Source organism: Panthera tigris, chromosome A2, assembly GCF_018350195.1.
Source record: "Panthera tigris isolate Pti1 chromosome A2, P.tigris_Pti1_mat1.1, whole genome shotgun sequence".
NCBI lineage: Eukaryota > Metazoa > Chordata > Mammalia > Carnivora > Felidae > Panthera > Panthera tigris.
Window position 1 is genome coordinate 9,848,378 of NC_056661.1, and position 23,344 is coordinate 9,871,721.

At 60.3% G+C, this 23,344-nt stretch overlaps 2 protein-coding genes across 10 annotated transcripts; one reads left to right on the forward strand and one right to left on the reverse strand.

Moving 5' to 3' along the window:
- Window positions 1–115: 115 nt before the first annotated feature.
- CC2D1A (coiled-coil and C2 domain containing 1A) lies at window positions 116–16,452 on the forward strand. Of its 5 annotated transcripts, none has more exons than XM_042978346.1 (29): window positions 116–391; window positions 1,959–2,094; window positions 3,949–4,061; window positions 4,156–4,221; window positions 4,500–4,637; window positions 4,741–4,978; window positions 8,247–8,371; window positions 8,654–8,726; window positions 8,872–8,943; window positions 9,052–9,182; window positions 9,261–9,333; window positions 10,022–10,155; window positions 10,494–10,608; window positions 10,690–10,862; window positions 11,522–11,644; window positions 11,727–11,785; window positions 11,877–11,993; window positions 13,345–13,418; window positions 13,493–13,551; window positions 13,676–13,727; window positions 13,857–13,956; window positions 14,043–14,133; window positions 14,448–14,585; window positions 14,673–14,737; window positions 15,322–15,385; window positions 15,481–15,607; window positions 15,688–15,764; window positions 15,845–15,892; window positions 15,974–16,452. In XM_042978346.1, the coding sequence occupies exons 1-29, from the start codon at window positions 332–334 to the stop codon at window positions 15,992–15,994; spliced, it is 2,862 nt and encodes a 953-aa protein (XP_042834280.1). In that variant the 5' UTR covers window positions 116–331; the 3' UTR covers window positions 15,995–16,452. The 5 variants fall into 5 exon arrangements, with proteins under 5 accessions (XP_042834280.1, XP_042834283.1, XP_042834282.1 ...); XM_042978349.1 differs by having other exon boundaries at window positions 14,676–14,737; XM_042978348.1 differs by having other exon boundaries at window positions 10,497–10,608.
- PODNL1 (podocan like 1) lies at window positions 16,391–22,100 on the reverse strand. Of its 5 annotated transcripts, none has more exons than XM_042978351.1 (10): window positions 21,934–22,100; window positions 21,554–21,778; window positions 20,890–20,983; window positions 20,541–20,605; window positions 20,297–20,406; window positions 19,808–19,964; window positions 19,432–19,547; window positions 18,277–18,934; window positions 17,443–17,619; window positions 16,391–17,318 (listed from the first exon to the last, which is right to left on the reverse strand). In XM_042978351.1, the coding sequence occupies exons 1-10, from the start codon at window positions 21,934–21,936 to the stop codon at window positions 16,902–16,904; spliced, it is 2,022 nt and encodes a 673-aa protein (XP_042834285.1). In that variant the 5' UTR covers window positions 21,937–22,100; the 3' UTR covers window positions 16,391–16,901. The 5 variants fall into 5 exon arrangements, with proteins under 5 accessions (XP_042834285.1, XP_042834286.1, XP_042834287.1 ...); XM_042978355.1 differs by having other exon boundaries at window positions 17,070–17,318; window positions 17,471–17,619; XM_042978352.1 differs by lacking the exon at window positions 20,541–20,605 and having other exon boundaries at window positions 19,808–19,939.
- Window positions 22,101–23,344: the final 1,244 nt, after the last annotated feature.

Here is a 23,344-nt window from a genome sequence, read left to right on the forward strand (position 1 = left end):
GCGCGCACGCCCCGCCTCTTTCCCGCGCGGCCCGCGGCCCGCCCACCGCCCGGCAGTGCGCACGCGTGCCCGCGCACTGCCTGCCGGGAGTTGTAGTTTCAGTGCGGCGGGCCCAGCAAGTCCAGTGGCCGCGCTCCGGTGCCGCGGCGCCGAGGCCGAGGCGGAAGTGGGGCGGCCACCCCCGGGGTCGAGGGCGCGGGGTCAGCGGTCGCGGGGCGCCAACCAGGGGCGCGGGGCTCAGGAAGTGCGCGTGCGCGGCGATAGGCCCCAGGGGAGGAGGCAGGGCAAGGCCAGGCGAGGTGGCCAGTGGTCTGGGCATCCTGCCTGGAAGATGCACAAGAGGAAGGGACCCCCGGGGCCCCCCGGCCGAGGTGCCGCCGCCGCCCGCCAGGTGAGTCTATACCCCACGGCCCCGCCTAGAGAACCGTTCTCACCCCTATCACAGGTTCAGAGGAGGGCCCCACCCACCAGGGGAACCGATCACCACCCCCAGGTGAGCCCCGGTCCCCGCCTTCCAGATGAGGTTCTGCCCCCAAAGTGGGGCCTAGTGGCCCCGGCTCCCCAGCTCCTCAGCTCTTGGCGCCCCGCCCTGGGCTCAGAGCCACCTGTTGCCGAAGCCTCTCCGGTTTGGGAGGGGAAGGCCTCGGACCTGAGATAAGGATAGTTAATGTACTCGTGGTTTGGACACTCATGGAACCTCGCATCAGCCAGGCCAAGTCAGACTTTCTATCCCCACTGTACAGATGAGGACACTGAGGCCCAGAGAGGTGAAGACAGCTTCCCAAGGTCATAGGGATTAACAGCTTGGCCAGGGCTAAGTGCAAAATCCAGAGCGGCTGCCATGAGCCCACGGGACTGTGTCTGGTCGTCCTTTTCCCTCTTCCGTCTCCTCTGCCCCGGGCACCTGGAAGGTTTGATTTTTCTTAGCTTTGGTGGAAGGAGCTCAGGCCATAGTTTAGTGCCCGGGCATTAGAATCTGGCCAACCTGGAGTTCCCTGCTGGCCTCTGCATGTTGGACACTCAGCTTCACAGCTCTTACACCTGTTTCCTCGTCTGTAAAATGGAGGCCCTAAGAGTCCCTATGTCACAGCACAGTTGTGAAAATTCACTGCAATAGTTTATGGAAAGTGCTAGAACCTAACACTCAATAAGCATAACTTATTTTTTTTAATGTTTATTTATTTTGGGGAGACAGAGAGACAGAGTGGGGGAGGGGCATAGAGAGAAGGAGACACAGAATCTGAAGCAGGCTCCAGGCTCTGAGCTGTCAGCACAGAGCCCGACGTGGGACTCGAACCCACAAAGCACGGGATCATGACCTGGGCCGAAGTCAGACACTCAACCGACTGAGCCAATAAGCGTAACTTATTACTGTTGAAAGGAGCCATACGTAATAGCCGGTGTTTGCCCATTCTGACCGACAGAAAAGGCCGTTTTGTGTAGTTCAGTGTAATATTATCACATCACGATTGGTCATTAGCTGGAACGGGATAGGAAGACAGGTCTGTTACACAATGAAAACCCCGCTTTCAGTTTCTGTGTTGTCCGGGCTTCTATGTGCTCTTGATAACTCCAGGCTTCCTGCGTGGCCCCCTCTGCTGAGTATGCTGGAAGGAGAAGCCCAGGTGTACCGAGTGGCTTAGCTTTGGGCAGGGTGTAGGGCCTGTCTTTCCCACTGAACTCAGTCAGCAGCACATTGTGGGTGTGGGCTCGGAGCAGGGAGCAGGGTCTCTCTGCCTGCCCTTTGCCCCGGGTTGATCTAGGCCAGAGGGCCTGGCCCATCTTGGAACACCTGTTGCATTCTCAACCCATTCCAGCCTCCTGGCACTTCCCTGGGGAAATTGCTTTCCCTCCGAGACCTGGGTTTCCTTCCTGAGGGAAACCTGGGTCTGTCCTGGTTGCCTCTGGACAGGTGGGGTGCATTCCAAGGTCTGACTGGATCCTTACTGTTCCCTCAGCTGGGCCTGCTGGTTGACCTCTCCCCAGACGGCCTTATGATCCCCGAGGACGGAGTTAACGATGAGGAACTGGAGGCCGAGTTCTTGGCCTTGGTGGGGGGCCAGCCCCAAGTCCTGGAGAAGCTCAAAGGCAAAGGTGAGACTCTCAACACACCCCTGAACATTCTCTGAGCACCTGCTGTGGGCAGGACTCAGCCCTGGGCCCTGGGGAGAAGGGGGAAAGGAGACGGAGAAGGTCTCTGCCCTCCTAGAACCCGCAGCCTGGGTTAAGAGGTTAAGCGATCAACTCTGGACCCAGAGTGAGGGTTCAAATCCCAGTCGTGCTGCTTACTGGCTGTGTGACTGATGAGTCCCAGCACCTGTGTGGACTTCGTTTTCCCCGTCTGTAAAATGGGAATAATAATTGCCCTTAGTCACAGTAGTTCATCTTCTCGTGTGTGTAAAGTACTTCACACAGGGTCTCACATTTCCTCCAACACGCTGTCCCATGATCAGGTTGGGGTGAGGGAAGCACAGAAGGATGGGGGAGACCTGTGAGCTGGGGCCAGGTGCCCGCAAGAGACACCCACAATAAGGATGATCAGCAGAAGAGCTAGAAAGTGCGGCTGGGGGGCCCAACGCATGCAAAGCCCTCCCCCCTCGCCCCGTGGGAGGCGACAGGGTCAGCAACACTGCAGTGGGGTTTGGGGCTGGAGCTCCAAGGGGAGACGGAACCTTTATACTTGTTAGCTAATTCAGTGCATTCTCATTATTAACGGATTTCATATTTGTGAATTCACCAACGGGCTAAACTTTATTGGTAACACCAAAATCAATAGTCGGGGAGGTTTGGCAATTCCTGGAGGGCGTGCACAGAGCTGCAGAAAGTTTGAGTCGCTCACCTTGCGCGGTCCCAGCTGAGAGAGAGCAAGATGACCGTCGGCCTTCGTGTCTCAGGGCTTCAAGTAAACACGGGTCCTTCTCACAGTCTGTGTAAGGCTGCATTTTGCTCATTTTGGCACTCTTTGTGGGTACTCTTTGTGTGGTACGTTTTGCTGTTCAGAATGGCACTAAAGCGTGGCGCTTAGAGATGTCTCGTGTCTTCAAGGGCAAGAAGTTTGTGATGCGCCTTATGGAGGAAATACGCTAGCAGATAAGCTTCATTCATTCAGACACGAGTAGCCTTGAGTTCAACGTTAACAAACCAACAACATGTATTTAAAAAGGTATAGTTAGATAGAGGCACACATTGAACTAGGTTATGCATCGGCCGGTTGACGAAACTGTGCCCAGAGGCTCATGGGATCCTAACCTTGTATTTCCTCTAGGGGCAGTGGTCCAGTACTTGCTAAGTCAGTGTTGAAGGCACTTTTATAGGACGTAGGTAATGCAAATAATGAGAATAATTCGAATGACAAAGTGCTGACGACGTGCTTTTCTAGAACCTCATTTACCTTGAGTCCTCACGATGCATGTGTGAGGGAGAAACTTGCCCTCGTCTAATAGGTGGGAAGGCTGAGGCCCAGGGAGGTCACGTGACTTGCCCAGGGCGCCACAGTAAGAAAGCTGCAGAGCCAGGGTTGGAAGTCCCGCTTGATAAGCACGAGAGGAGGCCGGCAGGATTAGCGGGATCATACCTGGTGGGCCTGAGGGCAGTGGGGTGCCATGGAAGGGCCAGTAGGGGGGCATGCTGCCCTATTCTTTAGGGCCATGGGTAACTGGGACAGGAGGCTGGGGACTCTTTTTTTTTTTTTTAATGTTTATTTATTTTTGAGAGAGAGAGGGAGACAGAGCATGAGGGGGTGCGGGCAGAGAGAGAGGGAGACACAGAATCCGAAGCAGGCTCCAGGCTCTGGGCTGACAGCACAGAGCCGGACGTGGGGCTTGAACCCACCAATCGCGAGATCATGACCTGAGCTGACGTCGGCCGCCCAATTGACTGAGCCACCCAGGCGCCCCATGGGGACTCTTGAAGGATCCCAGTCCATCTGGGGCCTGTCACTGCCACCAGGTCCCCTGCCCATGGAGGCCATTGAGAAGATGGCGAGCCTGTGCATGAGAGACCCGGATGAGGAGGAAGGTACCGACGACGAGGAGGATGTGGAGGCTGACGACGACCTGCTGGTGAGCACCCAGGGCAGGGCAGGGGGCCACCCATGCTGTCATTGCCCCGTGCAGCAGGCCCTCATGCCTGGCCTATGGCCGTGTGTCCCTGCAGGCAGAACTAAATGTGGTCCTTGGGGAGGAGCAGAAGTCTTTGGAGTCCCAGCCTCCTGTGGCTCAGGTATAGCCCGACAACCTGCTCCCCATAATACAGGGTTCAAGGCCCTCCCTTGCCCCTCAGCCATGTTACCTTGGGCAGGTGACATGGCACCTCTGAGACCCAGTTCCCTGCACCCGGAACAATGATGATGATTTCTACCTGGGGGGGGGGGGGGGAGGCGGCGGGGACAGCTGGCCCCCGGGGCACCATGCCTTGTGTGTGGTAGGCACTCGCCCAGGGGAGCCCCTGGGGAGAGCCCAAGTGGGGTCACCACCCAGACCTTGCCCCGGTCCCTCCTGCAGCCCAAAGCCGCAGCCCCCAGCCCCGGGGTGGAGGCCACCTTGCAGGAGAGGCTGGCCCTCTACCAGAGGGCGATCGAAAGCGCTAGGCAAGCTGGAGATGGAGCCAAGATGCGGCGCTACGACCGGGGGCTTAAGGTGAGCGGGCGGGCGGGTGATGGGAGGGCGCTGGCACCCTACCGCCGGCCCACCGCACCCAGCTGTCAGGCTCCTCGGAAACCCATTTCACACCTTCTCTCAGACACTTGAAAACCTGCTGGCCTCGGTCCGGAAAGGTAACGCCATCGACGAAGGGGACATCCCACCACCCGTGGCAGTGGGGAAGGGTCCGGCAGCCACCCCCAGCCACACGCCCGCACCCTCCCAGCCGGCCTCCACCACGAGCCAGCCAGCCCCGGAGCCCAGGGTCACGGTAGAAGGCCCGCCTTCCTCTGCCCCGGCCTCATCCATAGGCTTGGCTAAGCCCCAGCTTCCTCCAGGTAGGCCGGGGGCAGGGCTGGGCTGACATGGGATGTTGCAGGCGTGGGGTTTACTCAGCACTTGGCCATTCTGTGGGGGTGCAGGCCCTGCACTGACTGTCAGATATCCTTAACGCCCCTCGCCTCCCCAGGTCCTCATGTCTCTGGAGTTCACGAATGCCGTTTTTTGTACGTGTGGTGGTTTAATACATACAACATGACATTGGCCCTTTGAACCCTTTTTCGGTGTGCAATTGAGTAGCACGTTCACCATGTGGTGCACCGGTCTCCTCTGTTTCCAAGACTGTTTCATCAAACAAAAACTCTCTTCCCGCGAAACACTAGCTCCCCGTTTCCGCTCCCCCGGCCCCTGACAGCCGCCATCTACGCTCTATGAGTCTGCGTCTCCCGGATACTTCACGTAAGTGGGACGACACACGAGTTGTCCTTAGGTGCCAGCTTCTTTCACTTAGTGTCACCTTGCAGCATGCGTCGGAGTCCCTTTTGAGGGCTAACGCGTAAGAGCTATAAGTGGATAATTCCCCAGCCCTCAGCATGTCTGTCTTCTAAAACTTACCTACGGGCTTATGAGTTCAAGCCCCACGTCAGGCTCTGTGCTGACAGCTCGGAGCCTGGAGCCTGCTTTGGAGTCTGTGTCTCCCTCTCTCTCTGCCCCTCCCCCACTCACACTCTGTCTCTGTCTCTCTGTCTCTCAAAAATAAACATTAAAAAAAACCAAACAAACCCTCACCTGCGGGAGGTTTTCCTTCCCAACCTCTCCCTCTCCGGTGGCCTTCCTCCCGCTACCCAAAAGGAGTGCCCGCCTCTGTCCCTTCTAGAATATCAACACAGGCACTGCCCCAGGGGCAAACGCTCCCCAAACATACGAAGAGACACTTAAAACTGGGCTGGCCCGGTTGAGAAAGTAAACACCAGGTCTAAATCTTTCCACAGCCCGGCTGGTTTCTAAGCTATTGTTTTGGCAAAGTTCAGGGAAGGTTGTTGGAAATCGTCACCCGAAATGCTCAGCCAAAATCACCAAAGCTTTTTTCACGATGGGGTTTTGGCATACGACTTGGGTAGGGTCCAGGGAAGCCCGCAACATGGTGATAGCAGGACCCCGTGTCTTCCCGTCTATTTGTTGGTATAAAGCAGGTTTCCTGGTGCTTTGAAAAAGAAAAAGGGGAAGTTGGGAAACAATGAACAGGGAAACGGGAGTTAATTGGTAGAAGGCGGACCCAGCCCCAGCCCTGTCAGCAAGAGGTGCCAGTGCGATAAAATTGTGCTCTTGGCGTATGAAAATTCTTTATCAAAAAGCCTGATATATTTAGGCTTTGTTCAGTGCTATGCTAATAATACCAATGATTCAACCTGGAAGAATGTTTTTGCTGCCCCCCCCCCCCCCCACCAAGAGGGAGCACAAGCAGGGGAGGGGCAGAGGGAAAGAGAGAATCTTAAGCTGTTAGTGTGGCCTGGATCTCACAACCCTGGGATAGTGAGCTGAGCCCAAATCAAGAGTCAGATGGACGCTCAACTGACTCAGCCACTCAGGTGCCCCCGGAAGGACATTTTCTTAACTCTGAGAGACTCACCGTGATCGGAGATAAAACCGATCAAATGTCAACGCTCTTTTGCTTCCACCCACGGATACCTTTTCAGGCAAATACACCTGAACTTAAAGCTGTAGGTGCAGTTGTCAGTCTGAAAAAGTACGATGCATGCAGCTTGCCAGGCGTTTCTAGGATTTGTGGACCCCGGTGGTCGTTAAGTGCAATAGCCCTTTGTTTTTTTAGGTCAAAAATTGCACCAGTTGCCTTAAATTTAATGATACTTCTCCTGAAAACCTATCGAACGTGTCATTTAATACTGTAACTAGCATACTGTTTAAAAAAGCAATTTAGGGGGGCCTGGGTGGCTCAGTCGGTTGAGTGTCCGACATTGGCTCAGGTCACGATCTCACGGTCTTTGAGTTCGAGCCCCGCGTCGGGCTCTGGGCTGACGGCTCAGAGCCTTGAGCCTGCTTCGGATTCTGTGTCTCTCTCTGCCTCTGCCCCTCCCCCACTCATACTCTCTCTCCCCCCCCCCCCACCCAGTATGAAAAAAAAAAGATAAAGAAAAGGCAGCTTTAAACTGAGCAGGCCCCCTGTTTCTTTGATAAACACAGTGCAGCACTGTATCTCTCTTCCTTGTGGCTTTCCTGGTATCATTTCTTACAGCTTCGTTTATTATAAGAACAGCATATAACGCGCATAACGTACGAAACGTGTCGATCGGTGGTCTTTATTGGTGATGCCTGCGGTCAACAACAAGCTATGAGTAGTCAAATTTGGGGGGAGTCAAAAGTAGATTTCCAACTGCATGGCGGGGGCAGGGGGTGTTGGTGCCCCTGACACCCTCATTGTTCAAGGGTCAACTGTACTTGATGTACTGAATTGTACACTTAAAAAGGGTTAAGAGGGTAAATTTCATGTGTATTTTGCCGCAATTAAAGAAAACAAGGGGCACCACCAGCTCATTCGGTAAAGCGTGTGACTCTTGATCTCGGGGTCATGAGTTCGAGGCCCACAGTTGGCATAGAGCTTGCAAAAAAATAAAAAATAAAAATAAGTGAATACTGGTGAGTTTCAAATCACCATGGTAGTTAAAGTACATTAGATTAAAAAACGTTAAAAAATTTTTTAACGTTTATTTATTTTTAAGAGAGAGAGAGAGAGAGAGTACAAGTGAGGGAGGGGCAGAGAGAGAGACAGGGAGACACAGAATCCAAAGCAGGCTCCAGGCTCTGAGCTGTCAGCACAGAGCCCGATGCAGGGCTCGAACCCACAGACCGTGAGATCATGACCTGAGCTAAAGTCGGACACTTAACTGACTGAGCCACCCAGGCGCCCTTAAAGTACATTAAGTTTTAAAGAGTGATGTGATAGTTCTGTTTTGTGAATGTCAGTATTTGCACGACACTGGGAATGACAACTGTGGCCACTTTTTAAAGTTAAGATGAGGGCCGCCTGGGTGGCTCAGTCTGTTAAGCGTCCGACTTTGGTGCAGGTTATGACCTCACGGTTCGAGGGTTCAAGCCCCACGTCGGGCTCTGTGGTGACAGCTCGGAGCCTGGAGCCTGCTGCGGATTCTGTCTCTTTCTCAGGTCCCGGGGTAGAATCCCCGCCACACCATCTTGGGGAGACGGCATGGCCTCTCAGCCTCGGTGCTCACATCTGTAGGTCAGGCCTAAGGAACAGGCTTCGTTGTGACGGTTAAACAGAGGCGGTTCGTACGCTGTTCCCCCTTCCAGGTCCCTGCAGCCCTGACCTCCTGGCCCAGCTGCAGAGCCGCCAGCGCGAATATAAGTTGGCCGCCCTCCACGCCAAGCAGCAGGGAGATACTGCCACTGCTGCCAGACGTTTCCGTGTGGCCAAGGTGCGTCCAGACCGGTGGGAGAAGACACGATGCTTCCGACTTTGTGTGGTGGCAAAGAACAGGAGCGCTGTGGTCAGACGGACCCCAGTTTGACTCCTGACCCTTAGTCACTCTGTACGTGTAGTTTTCCGTATCTCTTAAAGCCCCGGTTTACCCTGCCTGTGAAATGGGCGTCAGTATTGGAAGGGGCTTAAGCAAGATGCTGCAGAGGAATGGACAGAGGCTCCCCACAGGGTCCTGGCCCCCAACCGCAGCCTCTTCCCCTCGTCTCCTTTCTCTCAGAGCTTCGATGCCATCTTGGAGGCCCTGAGCCGGGGGGAGCCTGTGGACCTGTCCCGCCTGCCACCTCCCCCTGGTGAGGACCCCACCACCCTGCCCGGCCTCCGGGACTTGGTGCTGCCACCCTCTCTGGTCACCTGGGGACCCCCTCAGACCACACCAGCGTGGGGTAGGGGGTCCCCGAGCAAGCCCCTCACTGGACTGGACCTCTCTGCCCTCAGACCAGCTGCCCCCAGAGCCACCCTCGCCATCACCGCAGCCTCCGGCTCCCAGCACGGTGCCCTCCACGCCAGGTAGGCTCTTGGAACCCTGTGTGGTGGGCAGGCCAGGGCGACGAGTCTCTCCCTCCCAAGACTCTTAACCCTGCCCCTCTGCTCCCCCTCGGCCCCCGTCTGGCCCAGAGGTTCCCCCACCTCCGCGGACTCTCCTGGAGGCACTGGAGCAGCGGATGGAGCGATACCACGTGGCCGCGGCCCAGGCCAAGACCAAAGGGGACCAGCGGAAGGCTCGCATGCATGAGCGCATCGTCAAGGTGTGTGGGGGCCCAGTGGGCAGGCAGACAGCGCCCGGGGGCCTTGCCCAGGTAGCCCTAATCCCGTGTCCACTACAGCAATACCAAGATGCCATCCGAGCCCACAAGGCGGGCCGAACGGTAGATGTGGCCGAGCTGCCGGTGCCCCCAGGTAGGCACAGCCCCCACCCCTGCCCCTCCCGGCCTCTGAGCCTCCGTAGGTGCTGTTCCTCCTGACCGCACAGGCCCAGGGAGCTGTGTGCTCCGTGTTCGGGAATTCTGCAAACTTGTTAGATAATTGGTAGCTTACAGTTGGGTCCCAAGAGGAGTGTTTATACCACGGAAATCGGCAGACGCTAAAAATCAGGGGGTTTTACTTGGAGAGCCTGTTCACCGGCCCACCATCGTCTGTCTGATTTCCTCCATTTCTTCTGTGTTCGACTCCTCCTTTCGCATCAGTTCTCGGCCTTACACTCTACTCAGCCTTCCAGCAGCCTCGCAGTGGGTTGGGGGCCTCCTCTGGGTTCTCAGAGCTGCCCGCGCACCCCCGGGAGAGCAATTATTCCTCAACACCTTGGTCCCCTGGGAATCCCTCCAGGCCTGTGACCGCCTCTTGTGCCTGGTAGCCCGCCTCACCCCCTGCTTGCCCGTTGGCGTCTGGTCAAGGCCCGGGGTCAGGTGAGAGGCAGCAGGAGATTAGGTTGGAATAATATGGCATCTACACAGAACCAGCAGCAGCTCCTTCCTGGATTCAAAGTACATCCAAAGCCCCGAGGCTCCTTAGGAAGGGGAGGAACCCACGTCTCCGCCACCGCGGCATGGGTCCCTCCCTCCTGACTGGGCCCTGACTGGCCGCCCAGGCTTTCCCCCCATCCAGGGCCTGGAGGCCACCGAGCCCACCCAGCAGAGCCTGGTGGGGGTCTTGGAGACCGCCATGAAGCTGGCTAACCAGGATGAAGGCGCAGAGGATGAAGAGGATGAGGAACCTAAGAAGGTGGGAGGGGCTGGGGTCTTGGGGTGAGACGGGAGTGGCAGCAAAGCCCTGACAGAGCCTGGGAAGAGCTGGCCTCCCTCCCGGCCTGGCCACTTCCTGGCTGTGCAGCCGTGGGCAAGCCATTTTGCTCTCTGATCCTGCCTCCTCATCTGCAAAGTGGGTACAGGGGCTGTCTTTGTCTCTGCGAAGATTCAGCGAGAATGAGACTATATGGGGCATTCGTTGCTGAGGAAACAGAAACTAAGACAGTCACCATTGTCAGTTTCGGGCCCCGGCCCCTTGGGGAGTGGAACCATTGTGAGCGCTGGGAGAGCTCTGATTCCCTCCCTGTCTGTCAGCAGCCCACCAGCCCTCCGGCCCCCACGGCCCAGCCCAAGGCCCCACCCTCAAGGGCACCCCAATCAGGCTCCACCCCAGCAGCCAAAACAGCCCCCAAGGGCACATCCGCCAGAGGTAGGTATGCCCTCCCTTCCTGGGCTGCCTGTTGCTTGGCTGTGGGCCAGGCCGCATCCACAGACACCCCTGTACCCACAGCCCAGCAGCAACTGGCCTTCCTGGAGGGCCGCAAGAAGCAGCTCCTACAGGCCGCACTGAGAGCCAAGCAGAAGAATGATGTGGAGGGTGCCAAAATGCACCTGCGCCAGGCCAAGGGGCTGGAGCCCATGCTGGAGGCCTCACGCAATGGGCTGCCTGTGGATATCGCCAAGGTGAACCCTCTAGGCCTGCTGGACCTCCCCAGGCACCCACCTGTTGGGCTGTGGCCACTTAGCAGCCACGTAACTTGGAGTATATTAGTCAGGATCCAGGTTAAGCTTCTGTAACGGATAAGTACCCCCCCGACTCAGTGGCTGAAAGAAGACAGATATATTTCTCGCATGTAATACTCGGGGCAGTCTGGGCTCTGGAAAAGACAGAGCCCTCCAGGGCCCAGGTTCCTTCCATCTTGTTGCTCTGTCATACCTTGGAAGGTCGTCTTTGTCCACGTGCTCAGAGTGGACTGATGCCCTTCCTGCCTTCAGTCCATGGGAAGCAGTGAGAGAAAGAAAGGGCAAGGCAAGCAGTTCCATTTAAAGCAAGTGACATGGAATGCCATCACTTCTCACCTTCCACTGGCCGCAGCTGAATCCCATGGCTGTGCCCGGCTGCAAGGGATGCTGGGGCATGTAGTACCTGGGCTGTGTGCCACTTTGGGAGGAACCATCCACTTCTCTCTGAACACCCCTTTTCTCCTCGGGGAAGAAGAAAGACCAGGGCTGGGCAAAGCAGTGGTCCAGGAAGGCCTCTCCAAGAAGGGGTGACATTTCCATGCGCGGGTCTGTTTGTTGCTAACCAGCAGGCCCCTCCCCATGAGGCTTGTCTTCTCTAGGTGCCACCCGCTCCCGTCAACAAAGACGACTTCTCTCTGGTCCAGCGGCCTGGCCCAGGTCTGTCTCAGGAGTCTGCCCGGCGCTACGGTGAACTCACCAAGCTCATAAGGCAGCAGCATGAGGTGAGGTGGGCCCCTGGCCCAGATCAGCAGGCCTCAGGGTCGTGGCCCCCCACCCCTCCCCTCACTGCCTTCTGCTCTTCAGATGTGCCTGAACCACTCTAACCAGTTCACCCACCTGGGCAACATTGCCGAAACCAGCAAGTGAGTACCCCTGTCCCTGCCTCTGCCAGACGTCTGTACCCCCATCCCATCCCTGGGACCAGGGACCTGAACAGGGCTCTCTTGCTGGCAGATTTGAGAAATTGGCAGAGGACTGTAAGCGGAGCATGGAGATTCTGAAGCAGGCATTCGCCCGAGGTCTCCCCACGCCCACTGCCCGCTTTGAGCAGAGAACCTTCAGCGTCATCAAGTAAGGCCCTGATGCCCCTTGGCCCAGATGCCCCTTTGGAGAGGGGCTTGCACTCCCCAGAAGCCAGCAGAGGACTTGCCTCTGGGGGAGAGTTTGGTTGCACGGTGAAAGCACAGTATATGCAAGGGTCCTGAGGCAGGCATGAGGTGCAAGTGAAAGACGGTGTTGGGGAGTTGCCAGTGACACATTGAGAAATGGGAAAGACCGAGTGAGTGCAGAGTTGTGCCTTGTCCCAAGGCCCGGGCGAGCCCTCAGCGTGGTTATTGTTGGTCCTGCTCCTTTTAAGCCTTCCCACACCGTGGGGAATTGGGATCATTTCCCCCACTTACAGATGAGGTTAGGCACAGCCACTGCAACAACCTAGGATACCCCACACCCCTTACCTTGGCTCTCCCGCATCTGCACAGCCTGGCTCCCCATCACCTCGTCCCCACCCACTGTCCCCACGTTGCTTGCCTCCTGCCACACAGGCCTGTTTTTGGTCCCTCAGACAAACCAAGCATGTTCATCCTCAGGGCCTTTGCACTGGCTCTTTCCTCTGCACAGACCCTCTTCCCCAGGTCTCCGTGTAGTAGCGCCTTCTTGGCATCCGGAATCACCTATGATGTCGCCTCCCTTGAGAGGCCCTCTTTGACCACTCCCGTCTACAACAGCCCATCCTGAGCATGCTCCACTCTCTTCCCCTATTTTAATTTTCTGCAGAATTGCTTTGTTTTCTCTGTTTATATATGCATTGGTCTTCTCTTCACTCAGCTAGCTTGGGCTCCATGAGCACAGGGATGGGGTCTGTCTCACTATATCCCCATCAGTGAGGACACCAGCAGGCACATAGTAGGGGCTGCAGAAATATTGCTCTTTTAAATTTGTTAAGATGTTTATTTATTTTTGAAAGAGAGAGAGAGAGAGGGACAGGGTGCGAGCGGGGGAGGGGCAGAGAGCGAGGGAGACACAGAATCTGAAGCCGGCTCCAGGCTCTGAGCTATCAGCACCGAGCCTGACGTGGGGCTCGAACCCACGAACCCTGAGATCATGACCTGAAATCGGACTCTTGACCGACTGAGCCACCCAAGCGCCCCCCAGAAGTATCGTTAAATGAAGGGAAGGTCCCCCAGCAGTGAAGCCACTGGCTGGCGCAGAGTGGGTCCCAGACTGAAGAAAAGTCTCGAAAATAAGCCATTGGCAGATCTGGACAAAGAATTCCAGTCTGTCCAGATCCTAAAACTGGAGCCCAGGAGCCCATATAGCTACAAAGGCCAGCATGGGGTGTGTTCCCTGGATCCACAAAGGGAAAAGAAGGCGGGCAGGCGTTGGGGCTGACGTGCCTCTGTCTCCCCACCTGCCCTCCCGGAAGGATCTTCCCTGACCTCAGCAGCAACGACATGCTCCTGTTCATCGTGAAGGGCATCAACTTGCCCACGCCCCCAGGTGAGGGGCGCCAGGCAGGGGTCAGGGCTGCGGGACTGCCTCACTGCCCGGCTCTGACCGTTGTCTGCCCACAGGGTTGTCTCCCAGCGACCTGGATGTCTTTGTTCGGTTTGACTTCCCCTATCCCAACGTGGTATGTAGAGAGCCCAGGAGAGGAAAGATGGGCTCAAGCCTCATCCGCGGGAGTGGGTCGGCAGGGGTCCAAGGGCAGGCCCCAGCCCCTGAGCCTTCCTGCCTCCTATTTGATTTGGCTCTAGGAAGAAGCTCAGAAAGACAAGACCAGTGTGATTAAGAACACAGACTCCCCCGGTGAGCCGAGGAGGAGGGGGAGGAGGCCGTGGCTGCTGGGAGGCACCCCAGCCCCATGCAGAGAGAACCTGAAACCATAGCCTGACCCCTCCCTCTTTCCTCCTGGGCCTGTCCTCATTCCCTGAGTAGAGTTCAAGGAGCAGTTCAAACTCTGCATCAACCGCAGCCACCGCGGCTTCCGAAGGGCCATCCAGACCAAAGGCATCAAATTTGAAGTGGTCCACAAGGGGTGAGCTGGGGGTGCAGGTGCTGGGCGGACTCTGGGGGAGGGGGAGCTGCCCTGGGCCAACCGTCCTGTCCCCCTCACGCACACAGGGGGCTGTTCAAGACCGACCGGGTGCTGGGCACAGCCCAGCTGAAGCTGGACGCCCTGGAGACCGCGTGTGAGGTCCGGGAGATCCTTGAGGTGAGATGTGGACATTTGCCCACAGGCTCTGGTGTGGCTGTGTCACTTGTTAACGTTATTCAAAAGCTCCCTACAGGACCTGGGCCTCCTAGGGGTCTCTTCTACTGACCCAGCTTCTCCCCCAGGGATCCCAGACCTCCATACTACCCAGCCCTAAATATTCCCAGCACCCTGCTCCATTTTGACCAATTGGCGTCTCAGCTCTATCTATCTAGGGGCTCAGATTTTGGAAATTACCCTGGTTCTCTCTGATCCCGGCCCTGGGCCTCCAGCCACTGCCTGCTTCTCAGTAGCCTCCCCTCATTTCCACCCAGGTCCTGGATGGTCGCAGGCCCACCGGGGGGCGGCTGGAGGTGATGGTCCGGATTCGGGAGCCACTGACCGCCCAGCAGTTGGAGACCACAACTGAGAGGTGGCTGGTCATTGACCCCGTGCCAGCAGCCGCACCCACAGTGAGACTCCTGCCCATCAGCAACCCCAGGGAGGGAGGCTTGGTTCAAGCGGGCCGGGAATCACAAGACTGGTTCTGTCCACTGAAGCAGGTTGCTGGGCCCAAAGGGAAGGCCCCTCCCGTACCCACCCCTTCGAGGGAGCCAGGGAACAGGTAGGTGGCTGGGTCAAGCCATGCTGGAGAGAAGTCCCTTCTTCCTGTTTCAGCTCCTCCTGGACAGTTTCCCATCAGGCACGAATTGTAGTGCATCCCTTCCCTGCTGCAAAACGTCTCCTGGCTCCCCGTCTCCTGAAACGTCCTGACACTTCTCAGCCTGATTTTTAGGATCTTTTGTGATTGGACCATTATCAATATATCCAGTAGTCTCGCCCCACCCCACTTCCTCCTGTTCCTTCATGGTTATCTACACCTCGTTTTCACTGGCCTCTGGGCTTTTCTGTCTTCTGATGATGCCGTGAGCCCCCCTACCCAGCACTTGCTCCCCACTCCCCTGCCCGGCTCTGACTCCTCTGGCTCCCAGCTTGGCTGCGTTCTTCCCTGGAAAACCTTCCCTGACCACCGGGCACGGCAGTTGCCTGAGTGTAGAGCCCTCGGCCCCACTAGGTCGTGGGCTCTGCAACACCAGGGTGGGCCTAGCTTATCTCCTGCCGTTCCCCAGCGCCCAGTGCGTCTGTGAGAATTAACGAGGTCAGGCTTGGGGGGTCCTTGCGGCCCTTCATCCCTCCCCAACTCCACAGATCGGCCCGGCCCCTGCACAGCCTCAGCGTGCTGGCCTTTGATCAAGAGCGTCTGGAGCGGAAGGTGGGTGCCTGCTTTGACAGGCTGGCTGGGGCAGGATTGGGGGTTCGGTAGGCCCCGGGCAGGGCCATCATAGTCCCCAACTCTGCACCCCCCAGATCCTGGCCCTGAGGCAGGCGCGGCGGCCGGTGCCCCCGGAGGTGGCCCAGCAGTACCAGGACATCATGCAACGCAGCCAGTGGCAGAGGGCACAGCTGGAGCAGGGGGGCCCGGGCATCCGGAGGGGTAGGGTCTCGGGGATGGGCGCGTGGGGGGGGGGAGGGCAGGGCAGCAGCCCCCCCATCCTCACCCCTCCCCACCCTCAGAGTACGCGGCCCAGCTGGAGCGTCAGCTGCAGTTCTACACAGAGGCGGCCCGGCGCCTGGGCAACGACGGCAGCAGGGTGAGCCAGGCGAGGGCCGGGTGGGCGCTGGGGGGCCGGGGCTGCCCGCGGCTGCCCGCTGACCGCCTCTCGGCCCCCAGGAGGCTGCAAAGGAGGCACTCTACAGGCGGAACCTGGTGGAGAGTGAGGTGAGCGGCCAGGCCGGGGGGTGTGGGGCACGGCTGTGGCCATGAGTATCCCCTCCCTGACCCTGGTGGCCTCCCCCTTAGCTGCAGCGGCTCCGCAGGTGAGGGGTCGGCCGGATGGGCGGCCCCTGGAGAGTGCCCAAGGCCCTGGCACCGGGAGGAGCTGACCAGGCCACAGCCGGAGGCCAGACAAGCAGACAATCAGCAGACCGTCAGCTCCAGATGGACGTGTCCTCCGCTGGGTTCTTCCTGGCGGGGGGCCCTGAGGATGGCACCACCAGCCAGCCTGTGCCCCTTGCCCCGGCCTGGCTGGGTGGGCCCTGGAGAGTCCCGTTTGCACAGCCTGGGGTGTCCGGCCCCCGGCCTGCCCCAGAGGTGGGGGGGGGGCAGCTAGGACCAAGCCCCGAGGGCCCCTGCAAGCACTTTACTTCCTATCCCTCCCCAGCCTTAACCCTGAAGCCCACCCACACCCCAAAGAAGCCACTGAGGTCAGCCAGAGCCCAGCTGGCTCCCCAGGGCTGACACAGGGAATAAACAGCCAGGGCCACGCCTGGCTCACTCTGTCCTGTTGATGTTTCTTGCCCCCGCCCCGTGGCCAGCTGGGTCTCTCCCACAGTCCCCCGGGGGTTGATGGCAAGGTGCCCATAAGAGGGGCAGGCCGTGGGGGGAGAGTGCCCGTGAAGGATGTGTTCGATTCACACACTTGCTCCGGGGACATGTGTGAGGGCTGTGGCCTGCTTGAGGGCGTCTGCCGTGCCGTGTGTTTCTGTAGCTGGTGGCCTTGGGTATGTTCAGGTGTATACGTATGGTCAGCTGTCACGTGGTGGTTCTTGCTGACCCCTCGAAATCCAGCCCGGCCGCTCACTGGCCCCGGGACTTGGACCAGGTTGCCTGACCCTCTTAGCATCCCACAGCGTCAGTTTCCTCCGTTGGATGCTGGGATGGTGAGAGCCCCTCCTGCAAGGTGAAGGGCATCTGGCAGGTGGTGAGCACTTGACAGGGTTATTAGGCTTTATTGTTGCCGCCTCCACTTGTGCGGGGAGTGGGGACCGCGTCCGGCAGGGCTGGTGTGGTCTGCGTGCCTGGCGTGCGAGCTGCGTGCTTGAGTCTCTCCCGGGGCTCCCTGTGTGTGGACGCAGCGCCCCTGTCCCCAGCTTCCTGGCCAGGCCCTTGAGGCCTGGGAGAGCCTGGTTGAGGCCCCGGATAGGCACCGTCTCCTCGGTCCGTGACCCAGTGGAGCCCCAGGGGTCTGGGCTACACTGCTGGACCCCTCCGGGCTCGGGGGCTCCCTGCCCGTGGCTGACGTGGAGTTGTGGGTGGCAGCCGGATCAGGACCTGCTCGGGGTTGCCCGCTGTATCCACCACACTCAGGTGCAGGAGGCCCAGGAAGGCGTCCGGTGCGATGCTGGTCATGTGAAGCCTGTTTGCCCTGTAACCAAGATGCAGGCGTGAGGGTGGGTGCAAAGGAAGGGGGGGGGTGGGCACAACCGTCCTGGCCCACCCAGGCCTGCTGGAGCCCACCACAGCCCTTCAGGGCCCCCTGCCCCCAGGACCTGCTCTCCCCAGCCGCCTCCGGGGCACCTGAGAAAGAGGGCGCGCAGGCGGGGAGTGCTGAGGAAGGCTTCAGGACCCACGTGGCTGATGCGGTTGCCCTGCAGGTGCAGCTCCTCCAGGGCCTCAGGCAGGTCAGGGGGCACAAAGGACAGCTCGTTGTGGCTGAGGTCCAGCACCTGGGCAGAGATGATGCCACGGCGGCCCCGGGCCTTGAGCCCCAAACCTCTCTGCCCGGGCACTCCACACCAGCCTGGGCCTCCTCCCCTCAACCCCCTCCGCGTTGCCAAATTCCCTCCAGCCCCGACAGAGGTACAGTGAGTTCCGTCTGGGGCAGGCTGGGCTCTAGGTGCTGGGGTCCCAGATGGGGACCTGCCTGCTGCGGGAGAGATCGAAGCAGTCGTTCGCGAGGGTGGCACTTCCTCACCGGGCACCCTCCCGACACCGTCTACTGACCAACCGCTTTCTCCCTAACTAGTGCATCGGTGCCACGGGCCCGGAGCTGTGTCGCTCTGTGCCCACCTCTCCAGCGCCTAGGACAGCGCCTGCACCCCCAGATGCTCTAAACTCTGTGGAAGCAGCCGCGTTCAGGAGGAACCAGGGCGCCGTGTTCCCCGGGGAGGCGGAGGGGCTGGTTGCCGAGGACCAGGTGGCAGGGACGGCAGGGCCCAAGGCCCGGAGGCCGGCTCTGCCTCACCCACCCCGGGTCCGTCTGCCGGGCTCTCTTTGAGGCATCTCGGGGCCTTGTGGGAAGACGCTGCAAGGCGTGGGGATGGAGGGGATGGAGGGGACGGAGGGGCGGTGGGGGCAGTGTGGCTGACCGGCCGGCGCCTGACCTGGAGGGCCTGGAGTTCGTGCCAGGTGCCGGGCCCGATGTCTCCGACCCGGAGCCGGTTGTGCGCCAGGCTGAGCTCCCGCAGTTGGTCCAGGCCGGCCAGCGGCTCCGGCTCGAGGGCCCGCAGCTGGTTGCGCTGCAGCCGCAGGGTGTGCAGGCCGCCGGGCAGGCCGCCGGGCAGCCGGGTCAGCAGGTTGCCGGCCAGGTCAAGGCTGCGCAGGGCACGCAGCGGGCGGAAGGCCCGGCGGTGCACGCGGGCGCTGACCAGGCGGTTGTAGGCCAGGTTGAGTTCGGCCAGGCCCGGTGTGCCAGCCAGGTCCCGGGCGCCCAGCGTGGTCACGTGGTTGTGGGGCAGCACCAGGGCCCGCAGGCGGCGGGGCAGCGCCAGGGGCACGCGGTCCAGCCCGTTGCCATAGAGATGCAGCGTGTGCAGGCCCCGCAGCGGCCGCAGCGCCCCTGCGGGCAGCCCCGTCGCCCCCAGCTGGTTGTGCTGCAGCAGGAGGTAGCGCAGGCCCCGCGCCCCGCGCAGCCGGGCCGCCTCCACCCTGCGGATGCGGTTGCGGCCCAGGTGCAGCACGGCCAGGGTGCGGGGCAGGCCCGCGGGCACCGAGGCTAGCCGGTTGTGGGACAGGTCCAGGTACTCGAGGTGGTGCAGCTTGCTGGTGGGAGAGAGGGCTGGCGTGGGGCTGGGTGCTGAGCGGGGGAGGTGGGGGGGGTGGGGTGGGGGGGACAGGTGAACCTTGGAGGTGAGGGTTGAGGAGTGCTCCCGCGATAGAAGCCGGAGACCCCAACTTGGGGGTGGGCGAGTCGCGAGATCTGGGTGGGAGGGGCACCTGCTGAGATCAGGGCAGAGTCCGGCCCCGGGGCTGGATGTGGAGGTGACCAGGACAGAGTTCTGGGTGCAAGTCTGCATGCGGCGGTGATGACGTTTGGATAATAGAACCCAGGCACAGAGGAGCTGGGAGCAAAAGGGTGGCTGCTAGGTGCTCCGATGAGCCTGGTGCACAGCAGGTGCTCAGCAAATGAGGCCTCGGTTTGGGGGTCATACCCCGGAGGGGGCTGGAGGGTTGCGGGGGGTGGGGCTTGGACTCCGAACCTTCAACCCCTCCTGCCAGCACGAGGCTGCACCTGTGTCCTCCCCTGTCTCAGGCCCCACCTGAAGGTGGTGGCATCCAGGCCGCTGTCCGTCAGCTGGTTGTGCTGGAGGTAGAGCTCCCGCAGGTGTGTCTGGCGGCTCAGTGCCCCTCGGGGCACCTTGGAGATGAGGTTGTTCTGGGAAAGGAGGAGACAGTGAGACCAGGGGTCGGGGGACAGACAGCAGCAGGGAGCTATGGAAGGCTCCTGAGTAAGGGAGTAGCAGAGAGCTAGCTTTGGCAACGTGGGTCCGAGAGCGCGGGCGCGAGTGACCCGCGCCAGTGGGCAAGACTCGAAGATACTTGTGACTACTGGCATTCTCGGGAGGGGGGGGGGGACTCCCCCAGGAGAGAGGGAAAGGGGGCGGGCAGGGGGCTGGCAGGGTGGAGGAGGGGCACCTGCAGGTGGAGCCGCTCCAGCGAGGGTGGCAGACTGGGCGGCAAGTAGCTGAGCCGGTTGCTGGAGAGGCTGAGGATGACCACGGCTTCAGAGCCGTGGAAGGCGTCAGGGGGCAGGCCGGCGTTGCTCAGCTGGTTGTTGTGGAGGTACACGGACCTGAGGGGAGCCAGGCTCCGGCCACCAGCCTGCCCCCGGCCCTCCCACCGGCCCCCGCCCCCGCCCCCTGCACCCCAGCGCGGCCTCCAGTGTGAGGATGCGCACGCGTCCGCGCACTGTCTCCGCCTGGCGTCGCGGTTCTCCAGACGGCATCCAAGGTGTCCTGCCTCAGATCCACCCCCCCCCCCCCGCCCCGCACCTCCCTCCCAGGGTAGGACTCTGCCCCTGCAGACCCTCAAGGGCAGGCTCATGATCCCCTCAGGCCTCCTGGGGTAGGGAGTGACCCCAGGCATATCTGAGGTCGGAGAGGTCCGGGCTGGGCCAGGGGCTACCTGAGCGCGGGCTTCTCCCCAAAGGTAAGCGGGAAGATCTCCGTCACTTGGTTGGCAGCCAGATCCGCAACTCGGAGGGAGCGGGGCAGAAACTGGGGGGCCACCGAGAGCTGTGGGGACGCGGCCATGCTTGGTCAGGGAGCCCTGCCCTCCACCCCACCCCCGCCGTGCCCTCCGCGCCCTGCTGTATGTCCCTGCGGGCCAGGCCTCAGGGCCGGGGCAGGGGTCAGGTGGGGGTGCTCACCTTGTTGTGGGCCACGTAAATGTGCTGCAGCTGCGTGAGGGACTCAAAGGCCTCATCGGGCAGGCCTGGGAGCGGGATGGGCAGTGAGGGGACCCCCCCCGCGGCCCCGGGGCCCAGGGAGGGGGCAGTGGGGGAGTCTGTGCTCCCAGCTGCCCCAGGGCTCTTGGCTGGCGACTGGCAGGGGCTCCTCCAGGCACCCTCCCACACACCTCCCCACCCGTCCTCCAAAGCCACAGCCTGAGTTTCCATCCTGCTCAGCAAAGGGCAGTTCTGGGAACTACCGCAGAACTACCCACAGACCCAGCAGGGGAGGGAAGGGGCCGCCTCCCGAGGTCCCCTCACCCCTCACCCTCGGAAGAGATGAGATTGTTGTGGAGGTTGAGGGTCCGGAGGCTGCTGAGGCGTGACAGCTCATTGTAGGGGAGCTCCTGGAGCTGGTTGTTCTGGGGGGGGGGGAGGATTCACACCCCTGAGCCCTCCGCAAGTGGCCGGAGCCCCGATTCCCAGCTCCCCATCGCCTTAAGCAAGTAAGCCTTGACACCCCTCACCCCCACACTTGATCCCCAAAGCCCCATTACCCTGCAACCAAAACAACCCCGTCACCACAAACAACCCTGTGATCGCCAAGATGTTGACCCCCCGGCACCCCATCTGCCCCCATAATTGACCCCTGACACCCATCACCCTGACCCCAAACAACCCTATAAACCAAAAAGATGTCTGATATTCCATCACCCCCACACCTGACCCACATGCTCCATCACTCTGACCCCCCCCCAAACCTGTAACTGCCAAGACATTGACCTTGTAACACCGCCAAATGCTCAGCCCCTCCTAAAAGTTCCAGTGTCTGTCCCCCCCCCACCTGCCCTCGCCTCCAATGCCCAGACCCCGATGCTCTCACCCAGGCCAGCTTCCATCGCTGCCAAGACCTGCACGCCCAACGCCCCCATCACCCTATCACCCCGAAACCCGGCACTTGGCGTGCTCACCCCGGCCCCCGGGGGCCCCACCTGCAGGGAGAGGTGCTGAGCTGCCCGGGTGATGTTGTCCGGGAACACCTGAAGGTCCAGGCCATTGCAGTCCACTGTGTCTGCCCGGGGGCAGGAGCAGCGCGGGGGGCAGGCCCGGGGCGGGGGCTGCGAGCTCTCCCCCAGGTGGGGGAAGGCGGCGTCCTCCATGCCTGGGGTGGGTGGGGGGCCGGGCAGCAGCAGGAGGAGCAGCAGCAGGCTCAGCCGCTGGGAGTAGAGGGACTGATGGGTCACGGTGGCCCCAGGCCCAGCACCAGGTCACCATGGCGACAGGAGCATCCCCGCGTGGGGCGGGGGGGGGGGAGGGGGGAGCAGGCAGGCTCCCCTCCCTCCCCTGCCCTCCCGCCCCCACCCCACCTTACCATAGCCAGCCCCAGCTCTGCCGTCTCGCCTGAAATGCCGACCAGGGCTCCCTAATGGAAACCAGGCGGTCACCTCCTGGAGCCTCTTCCGTGGCCGCCACCGCCCCCCATCTCTTGGCACAGGCCACCCTCCACCCGGCTTGTTCTCCCAGGGGCTGGGGGGTGGGGGTGGGGAACTAGCCGGCCCACCCCCTTCCCCGCCCTGGGGAGGGCTGCCGGATGGGGGCGGCGAGGACAGGCCAGCCCGTCCCCTCGGTCCCACCCCCACCAACCACCCCTGCTCAGCTTGCGTAACCTCGGCCAGCCTGGGCCGGGCCACAGGAGCATGGAATGCTTGGGGGAAGGCTAAGATTCTCCCTGTCTGGTATTTGGGCCAACCGCAGAAATAGGGGTGGGGGCAGAGGAGCGGAAGATGCTTCAGGCCACAGGAGGGTCCCCAAGGAACTGGGGCTGGCAGCAAGGGGTCAGGGCAGGCCTGGGCTCAGCCTGCCAGCCCAGATGCCAGCCTGGGGGCTCTCAGCCAGGCCTGCCATTTGGGCCCCTCCTCCTCCTCCCTGAATGGCCACAGCCGCAGCTGCCTGAAAGGAAATTACACGTATTGAAGCACGAGCCCGGTGGTTAAGGGTGGTTAAGGATATGCACTCAGCGCCAGCCTGCCTGGGCTTGAACCTGGGCTCTGGCACCTCTCTGGGCCTTGGTTTCCCACTCTGCAAAGTGGGGAGTGGTCGTCTCATCTCCCAGGAGTGGTATAAGGATTAAATGAGATAACGCATTTGAGGTGGGTGAGAAGGTTCCCGGCACATTCCTTGGCCTTTACACCAGAGCAGTAGCGTGGGGAGAAGAAGCCAACCTCTGCCCCAGATCCCATCTCCCAGGATGCACCACTTACCCGCAAGGTGTCTTCAGGCAAATCGTTTTCCTGCCCAAACTTCAGTTTTCCCACACATAGGACAGAGATGACAGAATACCCTTCCTTCCTCAAAGGCAAAACCAGATTTTGGACAGAAAATTCTAAGCACCACATCTGCCCCTTACAAGTGCTCAGCTCAGAAGTGGCCGAGCCGATGGGCTGTGTGAAGGGCATGAAGGAGGTTGAAGGTTGGGGGGGGGGGGGAGGTTTCCCAGAAGCAGAGCTTGAGACAAGGATTGAGTGCATTTGTCTTGGACAAAGAAGCTGTATGGGAGCAGGGAAATGACAGAGGGAAGGAAAGAAGTAGTCAATGACGAGTTGTCTCCGGGGTAATCAACTTGCCTAGAACTCGCCAGTTTCAGCACTCAAAACCCTGTGTCCCAGGAAACCCTTAGTCCTGGGCAAATTGGGACGGTTTGTCATGCTTGTTATCAAACAAGTTCCCACCAGAGGCATAGGGCTCGGTCCTGCTGGGGAGTGCTGGCAGATTTTGTAGGACAC